This window comes from Chiloscyllium plagiosum, chromosome 11 (assembly GCF_004010195.1).
Source record: "Chiloscyllium plagiosum isolate BGI_BamShark_2017 chromosome 11, ASM401019v2, whole genome shotgun sequence".
Classification (NCBI taxonomy): Eukaryota; Metazoa; Chordata; class Chondrichthyes; order Orectolobiformes; family Hemiscylliidae; genus Chiloscyllium; species Chiloscyllium plagiosum.
Window position 1 is genome coordinate 86,709,417 of NC_057720.1, and position 18,001 is coordinate 86,727,417.

General features: G+C 43.6%; 1 protein-coding gene across 2 annotated transcripts in view; it reads left to right on the forward strand.

Moving 5' to 3' along the window:
- LOC122554652 (pappalysin-2-like) overlaps nt 1–18,001 on the forward strand; it is a 404,730-nt gene that overhangs the window by 366,539 nt on the left and 20,190 nt on the right. For both annotated transcript variants that reach the window (XR_006313051.1, XM_043700014.1), the window contains exon 21: nt 4,016–4,114. Coding sequence is in view for 1 of the 2 variants with exons in the window: in XM_043700014.1 (XP_043555949.1) it covers nt 4,016–4,114 (99 nt within the window). In the remaining variant the exon portion in view is untranslated. The remainder of the gene's footprint in view (nt 1–4,015; nt 4,115–18,001) is intronic.

The window sequence follows — 18,001 nt, forward strand, 5'->3', positions numbered from 1 at the left end:
GCAAGTAAACCTCACTATCATTTCGAATTGGTGATGCCTGTCTTGTATTTCTGAAGATGGAGGGAATTGAAGGAAATGACACCATTACTTATATCTAACATATCACTATTGTTATGGACCAAGCCAGACCACCTCAAAATATTTTAAAAAGGTAGCCTAGATCCTAACTTTTTCTTATTTTAAAGGTGGATGTGAAGTGAATGTTCCAGGTGTGATGCAGCTAGTCAAATTACTCGGCTTTAAGCAAAACAGAATTTATTTAAACACTACAGTTGAACCACAAACAAAAGAAAGTGCAATTTAGAATAACTTTACGATTGGAAAACCTAACTGACTCAATACAGCAACTTAACTAATTAACTGTTCCGATATAGTAACATCCCATAAACACACTCTTTGGCAAAAAGATAAATTCAGGGATTCTTACAGGCAGAAGGGAACAACATTCAGAGAGATTTCAGGGAAAGTCAGTTAGGAATCCTTTACTGAAGCTTGCAACGCTTCTGGACTCCAACATCTTGTGACTGCTACAGCTAAAAAAAACAACTAGAATCTGAACTGGGAGAACTGGCCACTTCCCTTCCATTGTTAAACTGGTTTAAAAGAATATATAAATTCAGGCTGGGTCCCTAGTCACTTCAGCACCTCTGCCTTTACAACCTCTCTTCACAAAAATCCAGGACAAAATAACCGTTTTTTTAAAGTGACAGCATCGTCACACAACACCCTGCTATACTTTAGCGCATCCATTAAGTTGTATGTATGAAACGTATTTGGGTTTTCATAGCACAGAGAAATGTCATTTGGATTTGGCTTATAAGTTTATTATAAATATTGATTACCCACATTTCAGCAAGGCGTTCGATAAGGTTCCCCACAATAGGCTATATTTCAGCAAGGTGTTCGATAAGGTTCCCCACAGTGGGCTATTATACAAAATGCGGAGGAATGGGATTGTGGGAGACATAGCAGTTTGGATCAGTAATTGACTTGCTGAAAGAAAACAGAGGGTTGTAGTTGATGGAACATGATCATATAGGTGTCCAGTTACTAGCGGCGTACCGCAAGAGTCGGTGTTGGGTCCACTGCAGTTCGTCATTTTTATAAATGACCTGGATGAGGGCTTAGAAGGGTGGGTTAGTAAATTTGCGGACAACACTAAGATGGGTGGAGTTGTGGATAGTGATGAAGGATGTAGTAAGTTGCAGAGGGACATAGATAGGATGCAGAGCTGGGCTGAGAGGTGGCAAATGGAGTTTAATGTGGACAAGTGTGAGGTGATAACTTTGAACGGAGTAATCGGAATGCAAAGTACTGGGCTAATGGTAAGATTCTTGGGAGTGCAGATGAGCAGAGAGATCTCTGTGTCCATGTACACAGATCCCTGAAAGTTGCCACTGTTCTCTTTAGAGAGAAGAAGGTTGAGAGGTAACTTAATAGAGACATTCAAGATAATCAGAGGGTTAGATAGGGTGGACAGGGGGAGCCTTTTTCCAAGTATGGGAAATGCAAACACGAGGGGACACAATCTTAAAGTGAGGGGAAATAGGTATAAGACAGATGTCAGAGGTAGTTTCTTTACTCAGAGAATAGTAAAGGTATGGAATGCTTTGCCTGCAACGGTAGTAGATTCGCCAAGTTTAAGTGCATTTAACTCATCATTGGACAGGCAAATTGACGTACATGGAAAAGTATAGGTGGGATGGGCTTCAGATTAGTATGACAGGGCGGCGCAACATCGAGGGCCGAAGGGCCTGTACTGCGCTGTAATGTTCTATGTTCTATGTCAGATTGCAATCAGCTTAGAAGTTGAAACTAATGTTTATTGTGTAAAATGGAATTTTAATCTTCCTTAAAGGCCTTTACTGTAAATTAGAATTTGGAGTGCCAAAAGTTGGATATGCGAGTCTCCACCATGTCCTCATTTAAAATTGTGGTCTAAGGTGAGACTGAAACTCAGTTTGTTCATTAGATTACGACAGCATGCTCTAGTCATTTGCTACAATATAACAAGCTGATGGGGTTTATATTTTTGCAGGTTTGTTGTATACCATTGTAGAGAAAGTGAGGACTGCAGATGCTGGAGATCAGAGCTGAAAATGTGTTGCTGGAAAAGCGCAGCAGGTCAGGCAGCATCCAGGGAACAGGAGAATCGACGTTTCGGGCATAAGCCCTTCTTCAGGATACCATTGTAGCTTTATCACTTGAAATCTTTAAACAGACACTTGTCATCAACAGCATTTGTTCTGCACAGTCATAAGTACTGAGCTCATTAAGTAATTGGGAATAATTACATAAACACTTTTCTGATAGAAATACCGTGTTCTTATGTGATACATGTGGTTGTAGACACTAATGTTTTCTTTGATAATCTTAATATGGAGTTATAAGCATTTTATTAATTCTTTCATGGATGTGGACATCACTGGCTAAGCCAACGTAGTGGCCCATCAATAATTGTTTTTGAGAAGGTGGGATTGAGTCCATCAACAACACTGTTAGGAAGGGAGTTCTAGGATTTTGACCCAGCAATCATGAAAGAACAACGATGTAGTTCAATGTCAGAGTGGTCTGTGGTTTAGAGGGGAGCTTGCACAAGATGTTGTTGCCATGTATCTATTGCCCTTGGTCTTTCAGATGGAGTTGACAGGTGATAGCAAAGAGGCTTTGGTGAGTTTTTGCATTGCATCTTGTAATGGTGCACAGAACTGCCACTGTGCAATTATTTTGAAGATGGAGATTTACTGTTGCTAAGGTGTTTGAAAGTGAATAGGAGGTGGTAAGGTTATCTCCAGTTGGAAATTATTATTGCTTGGTGCTTCTGTGTCACTGTTACTTGCCACCTGTCTCCTCAAGCTTGAATGTTGTTCAGGTCATTTGGATATGAACTGCTTCAGTATGTTGGCGGTTGTAATTAATACTGAACATTATGCAATCATCTGCAAACAACCTCACCTTTGGTCTTACAGAGGGAGATGGTTGGGTCTAGGACACCACTCTGGAGTTGAATTGTGGTTGAGACAAACAACTTCAAGCCAACTGCTACAGTTTTCCTTTGTGCTAGAAATAGCTTTAATCAGTTGAGAAATTTTGCCCTTGAATTTAAGTTCAATTTTTCATAAGCTTCTCAATGCCACACTCAGTCAAATGTAGCCTTGACGCCAACAGCAGTTATTCTCACCTCCCCTGTGGAATTCCGTTCTTTTGTCCATGTTGAGACCAAGGCTGCAATGACATCAGGGGTTGGGTAGCCTTGGTGGCATCCAAACTGACTGTCAGAGAGTGAGCTGCTGCTGAGTAATTGCCACTTCATAGCACTGTTAATGATACCATCCAAGGAAGTGTGCGTTTATTACTCCGCTTTGCCCCATAGACTGTTGAAATTTGCACAATTCCCCAGTTGTGGAATCACCCGCTTATAAACAGAGGAAACCAGGTAATACATCGGATGGAGTCGATAAAGACTGGATCGACTGGGCTTGTACTCAAATTTAGAAGAATAAGGCAGGAATCTAATAGAAACATATAAAATCCTGATGGGACTGAACAGGCGCTAGATGTAAGAAAAATTTTGCCGATATGGAGGAAATCCAGAACTAGAGGTCACAGTCTAAGAATAAGGGGTAAGCCAATCAGGACTGAGATGAGGAAGAAGTTTTTCATTCCGTGTTGTGAACCCATGGAATCCTCTTCCCACAGAAAGCTGTTGGGGCCAGTTTATTAGATATATTCAAGAGGGAGCTGGAGGCGGCCTTTACAGCTGAAGGGATCAAGGGGTATGGCAAGAAAGAGGGAGTGAGAGAGTAAGATTGCATGATCATATTGAATGGTGATGCAGGCTTACAGGGCTGAATGGCCTACTCCTACACCTGTTTTCCATGTTTCCATGATAATTGCTTTTAATCCAGGTTCTCTCGGAAGTGAAGAGTTAACTCCTGAGAAGTGATTGCTGAGTGAAGATTGGAGCTCACTCTTCAAAGACTGAACTGTATGTTATGTGTTCTTGTTGCTGCAGCCTTTCCATGCTGATGGTTGGTGTGACACAATCAATAACAGGGCGTACTGTCACTATGACGGAGGAGACTGCTGCTCATCGACACTTTCTTCCAGAAAGGTGAGATTGCAGAGATGAAAGTTGTGAAATTTTGGTGATTCACAATTAAGGAAGGAATCACTGGGCCAAATGAACTGAATGTTAATGTGGTGGATTAACCATCGAGAGCTGACTTGAATGGTATATGCCTTTGTTTGATCCCCTTTCACCCACAGATATATTAGTGAACTAGTTGGGCTTTTACAACAAGCTGACTGCTTTGTGATCCTTTTCTGAATACCATATATTTTAATCTGAAGTTAAAATCTTAAACTAACATGATGGGATTTGCACGCGCAGAGTATTGACACTGTAACATAACCCTACTCCATTATCTGAAAACAATTGGGTTCCATGTTTATGTCAGACATTTATAGCAGTTGACCATCTCACTGGGTCTCTGACTTGTCAGGCTGTCTATCTGACTATCTGGTCCTGAAGAGGTAGATTAAGAAGCAATCTAATGTTACAAGGCCACCATTTGTGGTCTGAACTCTGTTCCCAACCCTCTGACTCCGAGGTAGCTGTCTAATGCTGAGCTGCACTGTTTATAAGCATCAAATCCCATTTGATCCTGAGCTGAGTTTCAGACCTCCACACGTAAACAAAGAAATCAGGACCAATTGTAGGCCATTTGGCCCCTTGAGCCAGCTATTCAGTAACGTTATGGTTGATCTGATTGTAATATTAAATCCGTATTCCTGGCTACTCTTGATCACCTTTTTGATTAGACTAGATTCCCTACAGTGTGGAAACAGGCCCTTCATGCCAACATGTCCACACCGACCCTCCGAAGAGTAACCCACCCAGACCCATTTCCCTCTGACTAATGCACCAAACACCACGGGCAATTTAGCATGGCCAATTCACCTGACCTGCACATCTTTAGATTCTAGGAGGAAACCGGAGCACCTGGAGGAAACCTACACAGACACAAGGAGAATTTGCAAACTCCACACAGACAGTCACCCGAGGCTGGAATCAAACCTGCGTCCCTGGTGCTGTGAGGCAGCAGTGCTAACCACTGAGCCACCATGCTGCCCCTTGTTTAACAAGAATCTATCTAAAAGGCCCTGAGCTTCCAGTTGCCTGCCACTTCAACACATCACCCTGTCCCCTGGCCAACATCTCTGTCTCAGACTTGCTGCAGTGTTCCAGCGAAGCTCAGCACAAGCTGGAAGAATACCATCTCATTTTCCACTTGGGGATCCTGTAGTCTTCTGGACTCAATATTGAATTCAACAATGTTAGGGCTTGAGGCACCTTCGCCCATGTCCCTTCCCAACCCCCACACACCAGGCCTTGTTAGTTATATGCAACAAAAACGAAAGACCTTGCAACAAATATAGAGACTTTCAGTTCTGAGAAAGGGTCACCAGACATGAAACGTTAACTTTGATTTCTCTTCACAGCTGTTTCCAGACTTAGTGAGTTTTTCCAGCAATTTCTGGTTTTGTTTCTGATTTACAGCATCGGCAGTTCTTTCGGTTTTTACTTATTATCATATGGTCTGCTATAACACAGCACCCATTGTTAGCCACTAATTGTCCCCATTAATAGCCTGATCGTTAACCACTCCTTTGTTTATCCAATGGCTCTTCTCTCTCTTTGAGTTCTATCCCTACCTATCATTTACTCCAAACCCCCTCGCCCCATCCTACCTTCTGCATAAGAACCAATTTTGTTTTTAGCTACCATCAATTCTGAGGAAGGATCACTGGGCGTGAAAAATTAATGCTGATTTCTCTCCACTGATGCTGCCAGACCTGCTGAGCTTTTCCAGCAATGTCTGTTTTCACTTCTGATCTCCAGCATCCGTAGTTCTTTCATTTTTTTGTATCTATCTCTGCCTTAAAAATATTGAAGCACTCTGCTTTCACCACTATTTCATGAAGACAGTTCCAAAGACACACAACTCTCTGAGAGAGAGAGAGAAAAATAAATTGTCGAATCAGTGATTTAAATGGGTGACCCCTGAGTTTTAAACAGTGAGCCCTAGTTCTAGATTCTAAGAGAGAACCTTCTCTCCACATTTACCTTGTCCAGACCACGCAGGATATTTTATGTTTCAATCAAGTCACTTCCTTCTCTTCTGAACCGCCTCCGAGGTCCTTCCTTAAATAAGGTGTCCAACATGGTGCTCGGTATTTCAGATGTGACCTCACCAGTGCCCTGTATAATTGAAGCCTAACCTTCCTACTTTGGTAGTCATTTCCCTTCACTGGTAAATGATGACATTCTATTCACCTTCCTAAATTCTTGCTGCACCTGCTTACTTACCTTTGCCAATTCATATGGAAAGATACTCAGATTCCTTTGCATCTCGGACCTCTGCAATCTCTTACCGATTAAACGTTCTGCAGATGCTGGGAATCAAAGCAGAAAATGCTGGGAAAACTCAGCAAGTCGGGGCAGCCTCTGTGCAGAGACAGCAGTTAATGACTCAGCACGGAATGAAAATAGTTACAATTTGCGTAGAATTACAACCAGGCAAAAGTGAGTACTGCAGATGCTGGAGATTAAGAGTCAAGATTAACGTGGTACTGGAAAAGTACAGCCGGTCAGGCAGCATCCAAGGAGCAGGAGAATTGACGTTTTGGGCAAAAGCCCTTCATCAGGAATGAGGCTGGGAGCCTCTGGAGTGGAGAGATAAATGTGAGGGTGGGGTGGGGCTGGGGGGAAGGTAACTGAGAGTACAATAGGTGGATGGACTTGGGGGTAAAGGTGCTAGACACTGTCAAGAGAGTAGGATGAATTTGAGTCAATGACAGATAGTTCTCTGAACCAACCTGTAACAACAGCATAAACTGGTATTTCTTTTGCACCTTAACATGATAAAACATCCCAAAGCAGTTCATAAGGGAATTATTATGACTCTGGAGCTCTATAGCTGAACCAGATCCTGTCTTCACTTACACACACACACAATCAGGAGCTGAAGGAACTGGTCACTGCATGAGATGCTGTCAATGTCAGGTCTCCCAACATCGCTGCAGTGACAGCTGAGGGGCTAAACACCATTCGTATTTTGAGAAGTCGGGCTCAATTATTAATTCATTAAAAAATGATGTCACTCTCTTCCTCTCGGCTCTGAGTGATGAAAACAGGGAAATCGCCATCAGTGTGTAATCATTATTTTTACTTCAGCTCAGGTTTGAAGAATTGCCCAGTAGGATGTTGCCTGAAGTCATAAAAGTTAAATTTATGGTAATGCTATTTACTGTGACTCTTTTATTTGTGAGCACAGCAGGGGGCACTCACTGAAACAAATCTCAAGCTGCATGCTGTCTGGGCCATTAACTGCACTGCTAAACATTTTATTACTGTGTGTCTGTGCCCTACATTCTTGGCCAGCATCGCACAGCCACTGGGTATTAAAGGATTCTAAGTAATGACTTTCGCAGTAGGGTATATTCTTGCTCAGAGACATAGCTTATGGAAATAATCACTTGAAAATTGTGGTGGTATAAATATTTTATGTATTTGGAAGATAACACAGTGTACATGTTGAGTCTGCTTAACGTACAAGACTGAAGCCTGAGTTCGTATTCAACAGGGAAACCAGGCTAACTTCTGCAGAATCTTCTTGTTCTCCCAAACAATTGGGAGATAACAAAAGAGCTTAAAAATGTGTTGCTGGAAAAGCGCAGCAGGTCAGGCAGCATCAAAGGAACAGGAGAATCGGGACTGAGAAACGGTGGGGGGAGGGGAAGAGCAGAGCAAAGTGAAGTTGGCTTTAGTGCAGTAATAATGAAAAACCTGTAGGAGGAGCAGCGAACCAGGAGCTAAAGAGGCAAGTTCGCAGAGACAAAACCATGAGAAATGGTCCCTGGACTGAAATAGATTGGATTCAGCCGTTGCAGACTCTGCTATATCATAATCACTGACTGACCAGCATTTATTGCCCTGGAGAAGCTTCAAGTCTTGCTATATTTGGACATGGACTGCTTCAGTATCTGAGGAGCTGTAAATGGTGCTGGATATTGTGCAATCATCAATGAACATCCCCACTTTTGACCTTATGATGGAGGAAAGGTCGTTGATGAAGCAACTGAAACAGGTTGGGCCAAGGACACTACCGTGAGGGACTCCTGCAGAGATGTCCCGGAGCTGAGATAATTGATCTCAAACAGTGGTAACCATCTTCTTTTTTGCTGGATAGGCCAACCAGTGAAGAAATTTCCCCTGATTGGCATTAACTTTTAAAGGGCTTCTTGGTGTCCCTCTTAGTCAAATGTGGCCCAGATACCAAGAGCTGAGCTCTCACCTCACCGCTGGAATTCAGTTCTTTTGTCCCTGTTTAAACCAAGGCAGTAATGCGGTCAGGAATGAGTGGCCCTGGCAGAAATGAAAGTGAGCATCACCTGAGCAGGTTATACTTTCCAAGTGCCAGATATTGGTTCTGTCACTGATTCCTTAATTCAATTTGCTAATGATCACGAGTAGACAAATAGGACATTAAAAGACCCAGGTTGGATATGTCCTGTTTTTTGTCTACAGAAAAAAACTTGGGAAATTTTCCACCTTGTCAGATAGATGCCAGTGTTGTAGCTGCAGTGGAACAGCTTGGCTAAGAGTACAGCTAGCTCTGGAGCAGATGTCTTCAGTACTATTGGCAGAATGTTGGTAGGGCTTATAGTCTTTGCTGTCTCTAGTGCTTTCTTGATATCATGTGGAGTGAATCAAATTGGCTGTGATGCTCAGGACTTCAGGAAAAGGCCAAGATGGATCCACTGGCTAAAGTTGGATGCAAACACTTCAGCCTTGACTCCTGCACTCAGCTCTCCTATTATTGAGGGTGGTGATATTTGTGAAGCTGCCTCCTCCCCCTTCTCCTCCTGTGAGTTGTTTAATTGTCCTTAACCAATCTCAACTGGATGTGGCAGGTCTGCAGTGCTTAAAACTGATTCCTCAGTTGTCGGACCACTAGTCCTGGCTGTCATGTGCTGATTATGCTGTTGGCATGCAGGTAGTACTGTCTGGTAGCTCCAGTGGGTTGACACCCCATTTTTAAGTATGCCCGGTCATGCTTCCAGCATGCTTTCATACATTCTGCATTGAACCAGGCTTGATTCTGTGACTTGATGGTAATGATAAACTGGGGATAGACTGAGGTTTCAGATTGCACTGGGAGTATCATGGGACAGGACATGTGCAGGGGTGGTGATGTTGGTGTCTGGGACATTGTAAGGTATATTCCATGAGTATGAATGTATCAGGCTGTTGCTTGACTAGCCTGTTAGTTATCTTAATGTTTATTGTTGCAATATGAAAACTAGCCTTTATCCCTAACTACTGTTGACCAATTGATAGTGTGAAACATTCTTGAACTGCAGTTGGGGAGCTGGGAGGAAGGAGGCAATGGCTCAGTGGTAATGTCGCTACACTACTAATCATGAGTCCCAGTCTAGCATTATGGGGTTAACCATTCAAATCCACCATGACAGATGGTGAAATCTGGATTCAACAAAATGTCTGGAATTAAAAAGTTAATCTCCTGGGAATATTGTCATTGAAAACCTATTGATTCACTAATGTCCTTTATAGAAGGAAATCTGCCTTCCTTACCTGGTCTAGACCCATAGCAATGTAGTTGAGTCTTAATTGTCCTCCGAAATGCCCCTAGCAAGATAGTGCAATTAGGGATGGGCAACAAATGCTGGCCCAAAGATGCCCATATCCTATGGATGAATTAAATGAAAAGGTCCATGTGACCCAGGAGGATGATCTGCAGTAGCCTGTGTTCACCATCAAAGGCAGTTGAGCTTACACTGTTTTCAATCAGACTTGATGCAGTTTGTCAGATGGTGATCACAACTTTGAAAACACATCCACCTTGCTGGCACTGAAAGCAATTGCTAGTTTGTTATACATATGGTCGGAGTTTCACATATGAGTTTGTTTTCTTTCTCTCCTAAGTGAATCAGTCTGTTGGATTACCTCAGCCATTTGGACTTTTACTGGGGATGCACTGCTTTCAGTGGGAGTGAGCCTGGAAGTTAATAATTCCTCCTATTGCTGACTTAATAGCAAGTTATGAACAACCTTGGAATGGCAGGCATGGTAAAGGTAGGGGGGAATTACTGCTCCACATCCTGGATGCCTTCTGCAGTAGTGAGATTTGCACTGGAGGATTGCTTACTATTTTAAACCACAATACTCGAAGGACTGCTTCTGATGTTTTGCAGCATAAATATTGGCATTTCATTTGGCAGAGATTGTTTAGTTAGCATTGATCTTGGCTTTAGTTCATTTTGTACTCCGAAGACAATTGTAGTTCAGCCTAAGCACTGCAATGTTTGTTTTAATGGATGAACATAATTATCTCAGCAGTTTTTCAACCAGTGTGGAAGGGAAGGCGAAGGAATGGCCAGAGTTCCCATCCTCACGTTGAGCTGCACAGTACATGGAAAAAGTTAATGGCAATCAAACCCTGATTAAAATAGTCTCCCTCAACTCAACGGTGAAGCAACATTACATTGGTGAGCTACTGGAAGTCTGCCATTGGCAATGGGACGCCACCTCAGTCCAGGAATGGAGTGAAACTCAGAAGTGAAGTTAGAAATACTGTCAGAAGCAGTTTGAATGCTGGCTGTATATTTTGGGGCAGATGCAGCACTGTGTTTTATCGCTCTCTCAGCCCCTAGGCAGAATTGGAGGAGACAGTTTTTCATCTTCTTTGATGAAAAGGGAGGTTAAGAAGAGGGTGAAATGAAGATGAGAATATCAACAAGTCATGGTTGAGTGAAGGACGATTTCGAATTTCACTGCTGGTGCAAAGTAGAGATGAGCAAGAAAAGTTGAATGTTGATACAACAACCTGTAGAGACCAAGACTATTTTTCCTTTCTGATGTTTGGAATAGACAAAGGTCAGAGCTTTGGGAGAATGGGATTGCTTTTGATTGCTTTGGACTAATTTGTCTGTGTTAATTGCCTTCTGGTAATTTGAGTATAGGAGTTGGGATGTCATATTGAGGTTATGCAGGACATTGATAAGGCCTCTTCTGGAGTACTGTATCCAGTTCTGGTCACCCCATTATAGGAAGGACATTAATAAAGCTTCAAGGAGATTTGCCGGGATGTTGCTGGGAGTGGAAGGTTTGAGTTATAAAGAAAGGCAGGATAAGCTGAGACCTTTTTTCACTGGAGCATAGGAGGTTGAGAGATAACCTTACGGAAGTTTATAAAATCATGAGGGGTATAGATTGGATTAATGGCAGGTGTCTTTTCCCTTCGATGGAGGACTTCAAGACTAGGGGCCACATTTTTAAAGTGAGAGGAGGGAGATTTAGAAAAGACATGAGGGCCAAACCTTTTACACAGAGGGTAGTTCACATGTGAAATGAACGTTCTGGGTATGGGTACAATGACAATGTTTAAAAGACATTTGAATAAGTACATGAATATAAAAGGTTTGGAGGGATATGAGCCAGGAGCAGGTGGGTGGGACTAGTTTAGTTTGGGATTGTGTTTAGTATGGACTGGTCAGACTATAGGGTCTGCTTTGTGCAGTATTACTCAGTAAAGGGCTGAATGGCCTAGTTTTGTATTGCTCATCTCTATGGATACTAAGAGATGAGTGGAATGGAGCTTCCAGCAATGGGTGGTGATGGTGAGGGAGGGTGTTGAGGATGAGAGCTCAAGCTGTTATATCGGACCTCCAGCAGCAGGTGGTGACAGTGCGGGAGGGAAACTGGGCAGTGATGGGAAAGAAAATGGTAGAAGAAGGTCTCGATGGAAGAAGAAACAAAGAAATGATTGTTCAAGACAATGTAAATACAGGCTTCGTTCCAAGTAAGTAGTTCCTTGTTTAACCTTAATTTCCTTTTATGTTGCTTATGAACTGATGCCAATGATATAAGACTATCTTTCTAGGTGTATTTGGGCTTTCCACATGTTCAAATTTCACCACGATGAAAAGTAAACACTTGAACTCAACAGATGGATCACGTTATAAATACTTCTAGAAAATCATTGGAGCGAGTTAGATTTATGAATTCATGAAATGTGTTACATGAGACATTGCAACTAGTAGAGAGCATAGAGGTTCACAACAGAATTGATCAACAAACAATAATCATGTGTTCCTCTGTATCGGAATTTTTATTTGTCCCAGCTTATGAGTGTCATAGAGAGCAATGTTCTCTCTCAAATTTGTTTGCTCACTGCCGATTTGCTGCAGTCCCTTTTAGATTGGTGAACCCATGTGCTCATCCTAAAGGGAACATTGTTTATGTATGACTTGCGGGCTTTCTGCAAGACACATGTGGCCTATTTTGGCCAAATAATTGCATAACTTAAAGGGAACATGACTCCACAGAGCTGGGATCGAGAGCCTGTCTGCAATGGCCCCTGAGAAATTAGTACTGAGTCACAGTGCAGTTTGTGCGCCATATGCAGGTACACCCAGAATGCTGCTGGGGAGTGAGCTCTAAGATTTTGATGCTGCAATTGTGTGGGAATAGCATGTTCCCAAATGAAGATGGTGTGGAGACTGTAAGGGAACTGAGAGCTGGTGGTTTTGCCAATAATCCGTGGCCCTTTACCTTCTAAGTAATAGGATTTTCAGCTTTGCAAGGTATTGTCCAAGAAGCCTTAGCAAGTTGTGGCATTGCATCATGTAGATGTTAAACACTGTAGTCTTTGCATGCCAGTGATGGAAGAAATCAGTATTTAAGTTGGTGGATGGGGTGCCTGTCAATATTGTCGCTGTGTCTTGAATGTCAACCCTGTTGAGTTTTGTTGGGATTACTCATCCAAGAAAGGAGAGGTTATTCCATTACACTCCTGACTTTAGACAGTGGCTATGCTTTTGGAAACCATGCAATATATTGCACATAGCAGCATTCTGAGCCCTTGTCCACCTCTTGGAGGAACACAATTTGTGTGGTTGGTCCACACAATGTAGTGTACAAAATCCCATGCAAGAACGGTGCTGCCTCACAGCGCCAGAGACCCGGGTTCAATTCCCGCCTCAGGCGACTGACTGTGTGGAGTTTGCACGTTCTCCCCGTGTCTGCGTGGGTTTCCTCCGGGTGCTCCGGTTTCCTCCCACAGTCCAAAGATATGCAGGTCAGGTGAATTGGCCATGCTAAGTTGCCCGTAGTGTTAGGTAAGGGGTAAATGTAGGGGTATGGGTGGGTTGCGCTTCGGCGGGTCGGTGTGAACTTGTTGGGCCGAAGGGCCTGTTTCCACACAGTAATGTAATCTAATCTAAACTGCACAAAACACTACATAGGACAAACAGGAAGACAGCTAACGATCCGCATCCATGAACACCAACTAGCCACGAAACGACACAACCAGCTATCCTTAGTAGCCACACACGCAGATGACAAGCAACATGAATTCGACTGGGACAACACTACTATTATAGGACAAGCCAAAGAGAAAACAGCCAGGGAATTCCTAGAGGCATGGCACTCATCCACAGATTCAATCAATAAGCACATCGACCTGGACCCAATATACCGGCCACTGCAGCGGACAGCTGGAACTGGCAACCGGAAGCTGCAGAGACAAACCACTATAAATGCCGGAGGAAACATCACAGAAACGCTTCACAGGAGGCTCCCACCCACTGAGGATGTCACCTAGACAGGGGACGAAACGTCTGCAACACAAATTCCCAGCTCGGTGAACAGAACCACAACAACGAGCACCCGAGCTACAAATCTTCTCACAAACTTTGAATGTTTAAATCTGTTGTTGGAAAGGTTCTGTACCCACCACTTGTGCAGCGTGAATATTACTTGCCATTTAGCTGCATGCCAACAAAAACTGATTCAATACATCAAACTGAACACTATATAAACATCAGCAAACATCCCCACTTTGAAACTTATGGTCATTGATGATGAAGCAGCTGATGATTATTGGGTCAAGGACACTCCCCTAAGGAATTCCAGCAGAGATGCTGGAGCTAAGATGACTGACTTCAAATAACTTACAACACGTGCCAAGTATGACTGTAGCCAGCAGGGAATTTTCCAGACTTCAACCAAGTTCCATCATGCCACACTCTGTTAATTGTTACCTTGATGTCAAGAGCAGTCACAGTTACCTCATGATTGGATTAAGAATGTAATGAACTGTGGAGCTGAGTAACAGTGAGAGAACTCAAACTGAGCATTTGTGATATAAAAACAGGAAGTGCTGGAGGTCTAGCTGTGTCTGTGGAAGGAAAAACAGAGCTTAACCTTTCGGGTCTAGTGACCCTTTGTCAGAACAGTTTTGACGAAAGAAATTTCACACTTGAAACGTTATCTTTTTTTTTCTCTCTACAGATGCTGCCAGACGTGCTGAGTTTCTCCAGCAATTTCTGTTTATGTTAGCTTCAGATCTCCAGCATCTGCAGACCTTTGTTTTATTTTTGAGCACTGATCAGCAGGTTGTTGGTGAGTTAGCATTGATTTTGACAGCACTGTTGACGGCACCATCTATCATTTTGATAATTAAGTAGTAAACTGGTGAGGGGGCTGGGGGAGCAGGGCCTATTTGCTCCACTGCACTTGTCCTGCTTGTTATGGATATAAACATTATAAAGCAATGTTCTCTTAATATTTGGCAGGTGCCAGTGTGCTGGAACAGCGTGGTTTGAGGAACGGCCAGTTCGGGAGTGCATCTTCGTTTCTGCAGCCAGGCTATTGTCAGGGGCCATGATTTTTTTGCCATTTCCTGTGTGCGCAGCACTTCTTAACATCATGTAGAGTGACTGCAGATTGATATTTGTCATGATGGGGATAACAGGAGGAGGCTGAGGTGGGGAGGGGGGGGGGTGGTGGTCATCTATACTACGCTTCGGGCTGAGGACAGCGGGAGACATCTTAGTCTTATCTTCTGCACTCACCTATTGGGCTCCAGCTTCATTGGCACTAGGAATTGTCCTGGAGTCTCTCACCCCTTTTCGTCACTATTTGTTACCAGGTGTGATGGGATACCAGAACTTTGATTGTGAGATTCCCCTAGCCTGGCACCATGTTTCGCATACCCTCTGTTGTAGCTTCACCAAGATGGCACTTCAGTTTCAGTCATGTCTGATGCTGCCAGTGGCATGCCCTCTGACACTTCCCGTTGAACCAACCAGATGTCCCAGAGTGTTTTATCACCAATTCCCTATTTCTGAGGTGTGATCACTTGTTGTACTGTGGAAAATATGGGTGCAAATGTGTGCACAGCAACATGATAATGACAGCAAATCTGTTTTATTTTGTGATTTCAAGGGACCTACTGTTAACTCAGACCCCAGAGACAGTTCCCCTGTTTGTCTTTGAAGTAATGGCATGAGATTTCTCCATGTCCATGTGAGCAGACATGTCACGCCTCGGTTTAACATCTCATCAGAAGATGCTAAATGCCATAAATAAGAAGAAAATGGGGTGGACCACCTAGCTTCAACTGAACACCAGCCACGATAAAGACCCTGTTGATTGTAACATTTTTAGATTTGGAATCATGGTTACTTGATCTAAGCACTCAACTATTTATAAGGAACTACCAGTTTAGCTCTGCTGCTTTAGTTAATTGGACAAAACATGGATACAACTGTGACAATTGAGGCCATTTCACTGACAGCAAAGGGGAAACATGAAGTTGAAGCAGAGCATGTAGATCCTGTTAAAATTGTGAAGGCAGCACACTCCCTGACTAGGGTGTGAGAGAATTCTTCCCTCTGTCGTCTTCCTCCTCTTCTGGTCTGTATTCCATCAGGAGAAGACAGCTGCCCGGGAGGGCACTTTTCCCACAGGATGATTGCTGCACCCCAAAAGCCAGTTTCTAGCGTCTGATAGTTTTACATTAAGCCGATCACCAATTTCAATTTAGTATCACATGCACAGGACAAATACTAAAATAACCCGGCTGCCGTCTTCCACTTTGCCAACCTCTCAGCTTGATGTCAGTTTATGTCACATGAAAAACATGTCCCTCTCCTTCTAAGCACTTACACAATATCTGGCTCCATTCTACTAAATTGGAAAGTTAACATGGAAGGCTCACCCAAATGACCTTGATGCCTCCTGGAACTGTTTTTTAGCATTGTTTAAGCTGTTGCGAAGAGAGAAGGACAATGCTACAGAAGTGAATTTCATAAGTTCTTTGCAGGAAATAAGTGTTGACTCAGGGCTCCAATTTCTTATATGACCCTGCAAGTCTTGCAAGTTTCTTACAATTCAACCTCCATCACATGTGGGGAGCTCTGCCAGAACTTTGGCGTAGCGGTCTGGGAGAGTTACTGCCAGATGATCAGTCCAATTTTTCTTCTTTTGTTTGCCTTCAATAAGGTTTTGATGCAACTAAGTTAAACCGGGTCATGGCCAGAACATGTGAGTCAAACCAGCTAAGGGCAGATGATTTCCTTAAAGGATGTTAGTAAACTGGGTAGGTTTTATTGACAATTCAGTATTTTCCCACTCGTTATTACTAATCCTGCTTTGTATTCCTGAATTATTTGATTAGATAAATTTGAAATCTCCAGTTACCAAGGTGCCTGTTAAATTTAGGGGCTCGATTTTTGCCAGCCCTGTGACAGCGAACATGGAGGTGGAGGTGGGAGAGGCAGAGAGTGATGAGGGTGCTGCATGGGATGGCTCCCTGATGCGTTCCTGCTGTTTTGGGGGGTAGGGGGGGTTGGTCTTCTTTCCCGGGGCAGTCTGGCCATTGTATCAGCTGCCCCCTCCAATTGGGCAGCTCATCTCAATGGCAGTAAGTTCCCAACTCGGTTGCATTTTGTGGGATATTTTGCCATCCGCAGATTCCCTCCACGCCAACTGCGTCTGGACAGCCTGGGTTGTTAACAGACTCCAGTTCCCATTGATGGGGGCACACGGTGGCTCAGTAGTTAGCAATGCTGCCTCACGGTGCCAGAGACCGAGGTTCGATTCCAGCCTCGGGTGACAGTCTGTGTGGAGTTTGCATATTCTCCTCGTGTCTGCATAGGTTTCCTCCGCGTGCTCCGGTTTCCTCCCACAATCCAAAGATGTGCAGGTTAGGTGGATTAGCCATGGCAAATGCAGGGTTATAGGAATAGGGTCAGGATGGGACTTTGAAGGGTCAGAGTGGACTTGATTCGCTGAATGGCCTTTTTTTGCACTGTAGGGATTCTATGGAATCCTGAATGGTGGCAATTGTGACCCATCCCATTTCCGTGAAAGAGTTTTGCCTCTTTCCCAAAGAACTCCCACTCCTCCTAGACTCCCCAATGCACCTGCCAGCTTAGACTGAATGCATTTCTTTCCTGCTGAGCAGCCCAGCAAGGTCTTCTCCATGTTGGGGAGCCTTGTGATCATTCTCAACCAGCCTGCACCATCGCCACCATGCTATCTCAAAAATACTATTTAGGATGGCACGGTGGCTCAATGGTTAGCACTGCTACCTATCAGTGCTGGAGACCCAGCTTTGATTCCAGCCATAGATGAGTGTCTGTTTGGAGCTTGCAAGTATGGGTTTCCATCAGGTGCTCTGGTTTTTTCCCAGAGTCCAAAGATATGCAGGTTAGGTGGACTGGCTTTGCTAAATTGCCCATAGTGTCAGGGTAGTGTAGGTTCGGTGGATTAGCCATGGAAAATAGAACAAAGAACATTAAAGTACAAGAACACGCCCTTCGGACCTCCAAGCCTGCACCAATCCAGATCCTCTATTTAAACCTGTCACCTCTTTTCTAAGGATCTGTATCCCTCTGCTCCCTGCCCATTCATTTATCTGTCTAGATGCATCTTAAAGGACGCTATCGTTCCCGCCCCTACCACCTCTGCAGGCATGCATTCCACGCTCCCACCACCCTCTGCGTGAGGAACTTTCTACGTATATCTCCCCTAAATTTTCCCCTGTTACTTTGAACTCGTGACCCCTAGTAATTGAGTCCTCCACTCTGGGGGAAAAAAAGCTTCTTGCTAGCCACCCTGTCTACA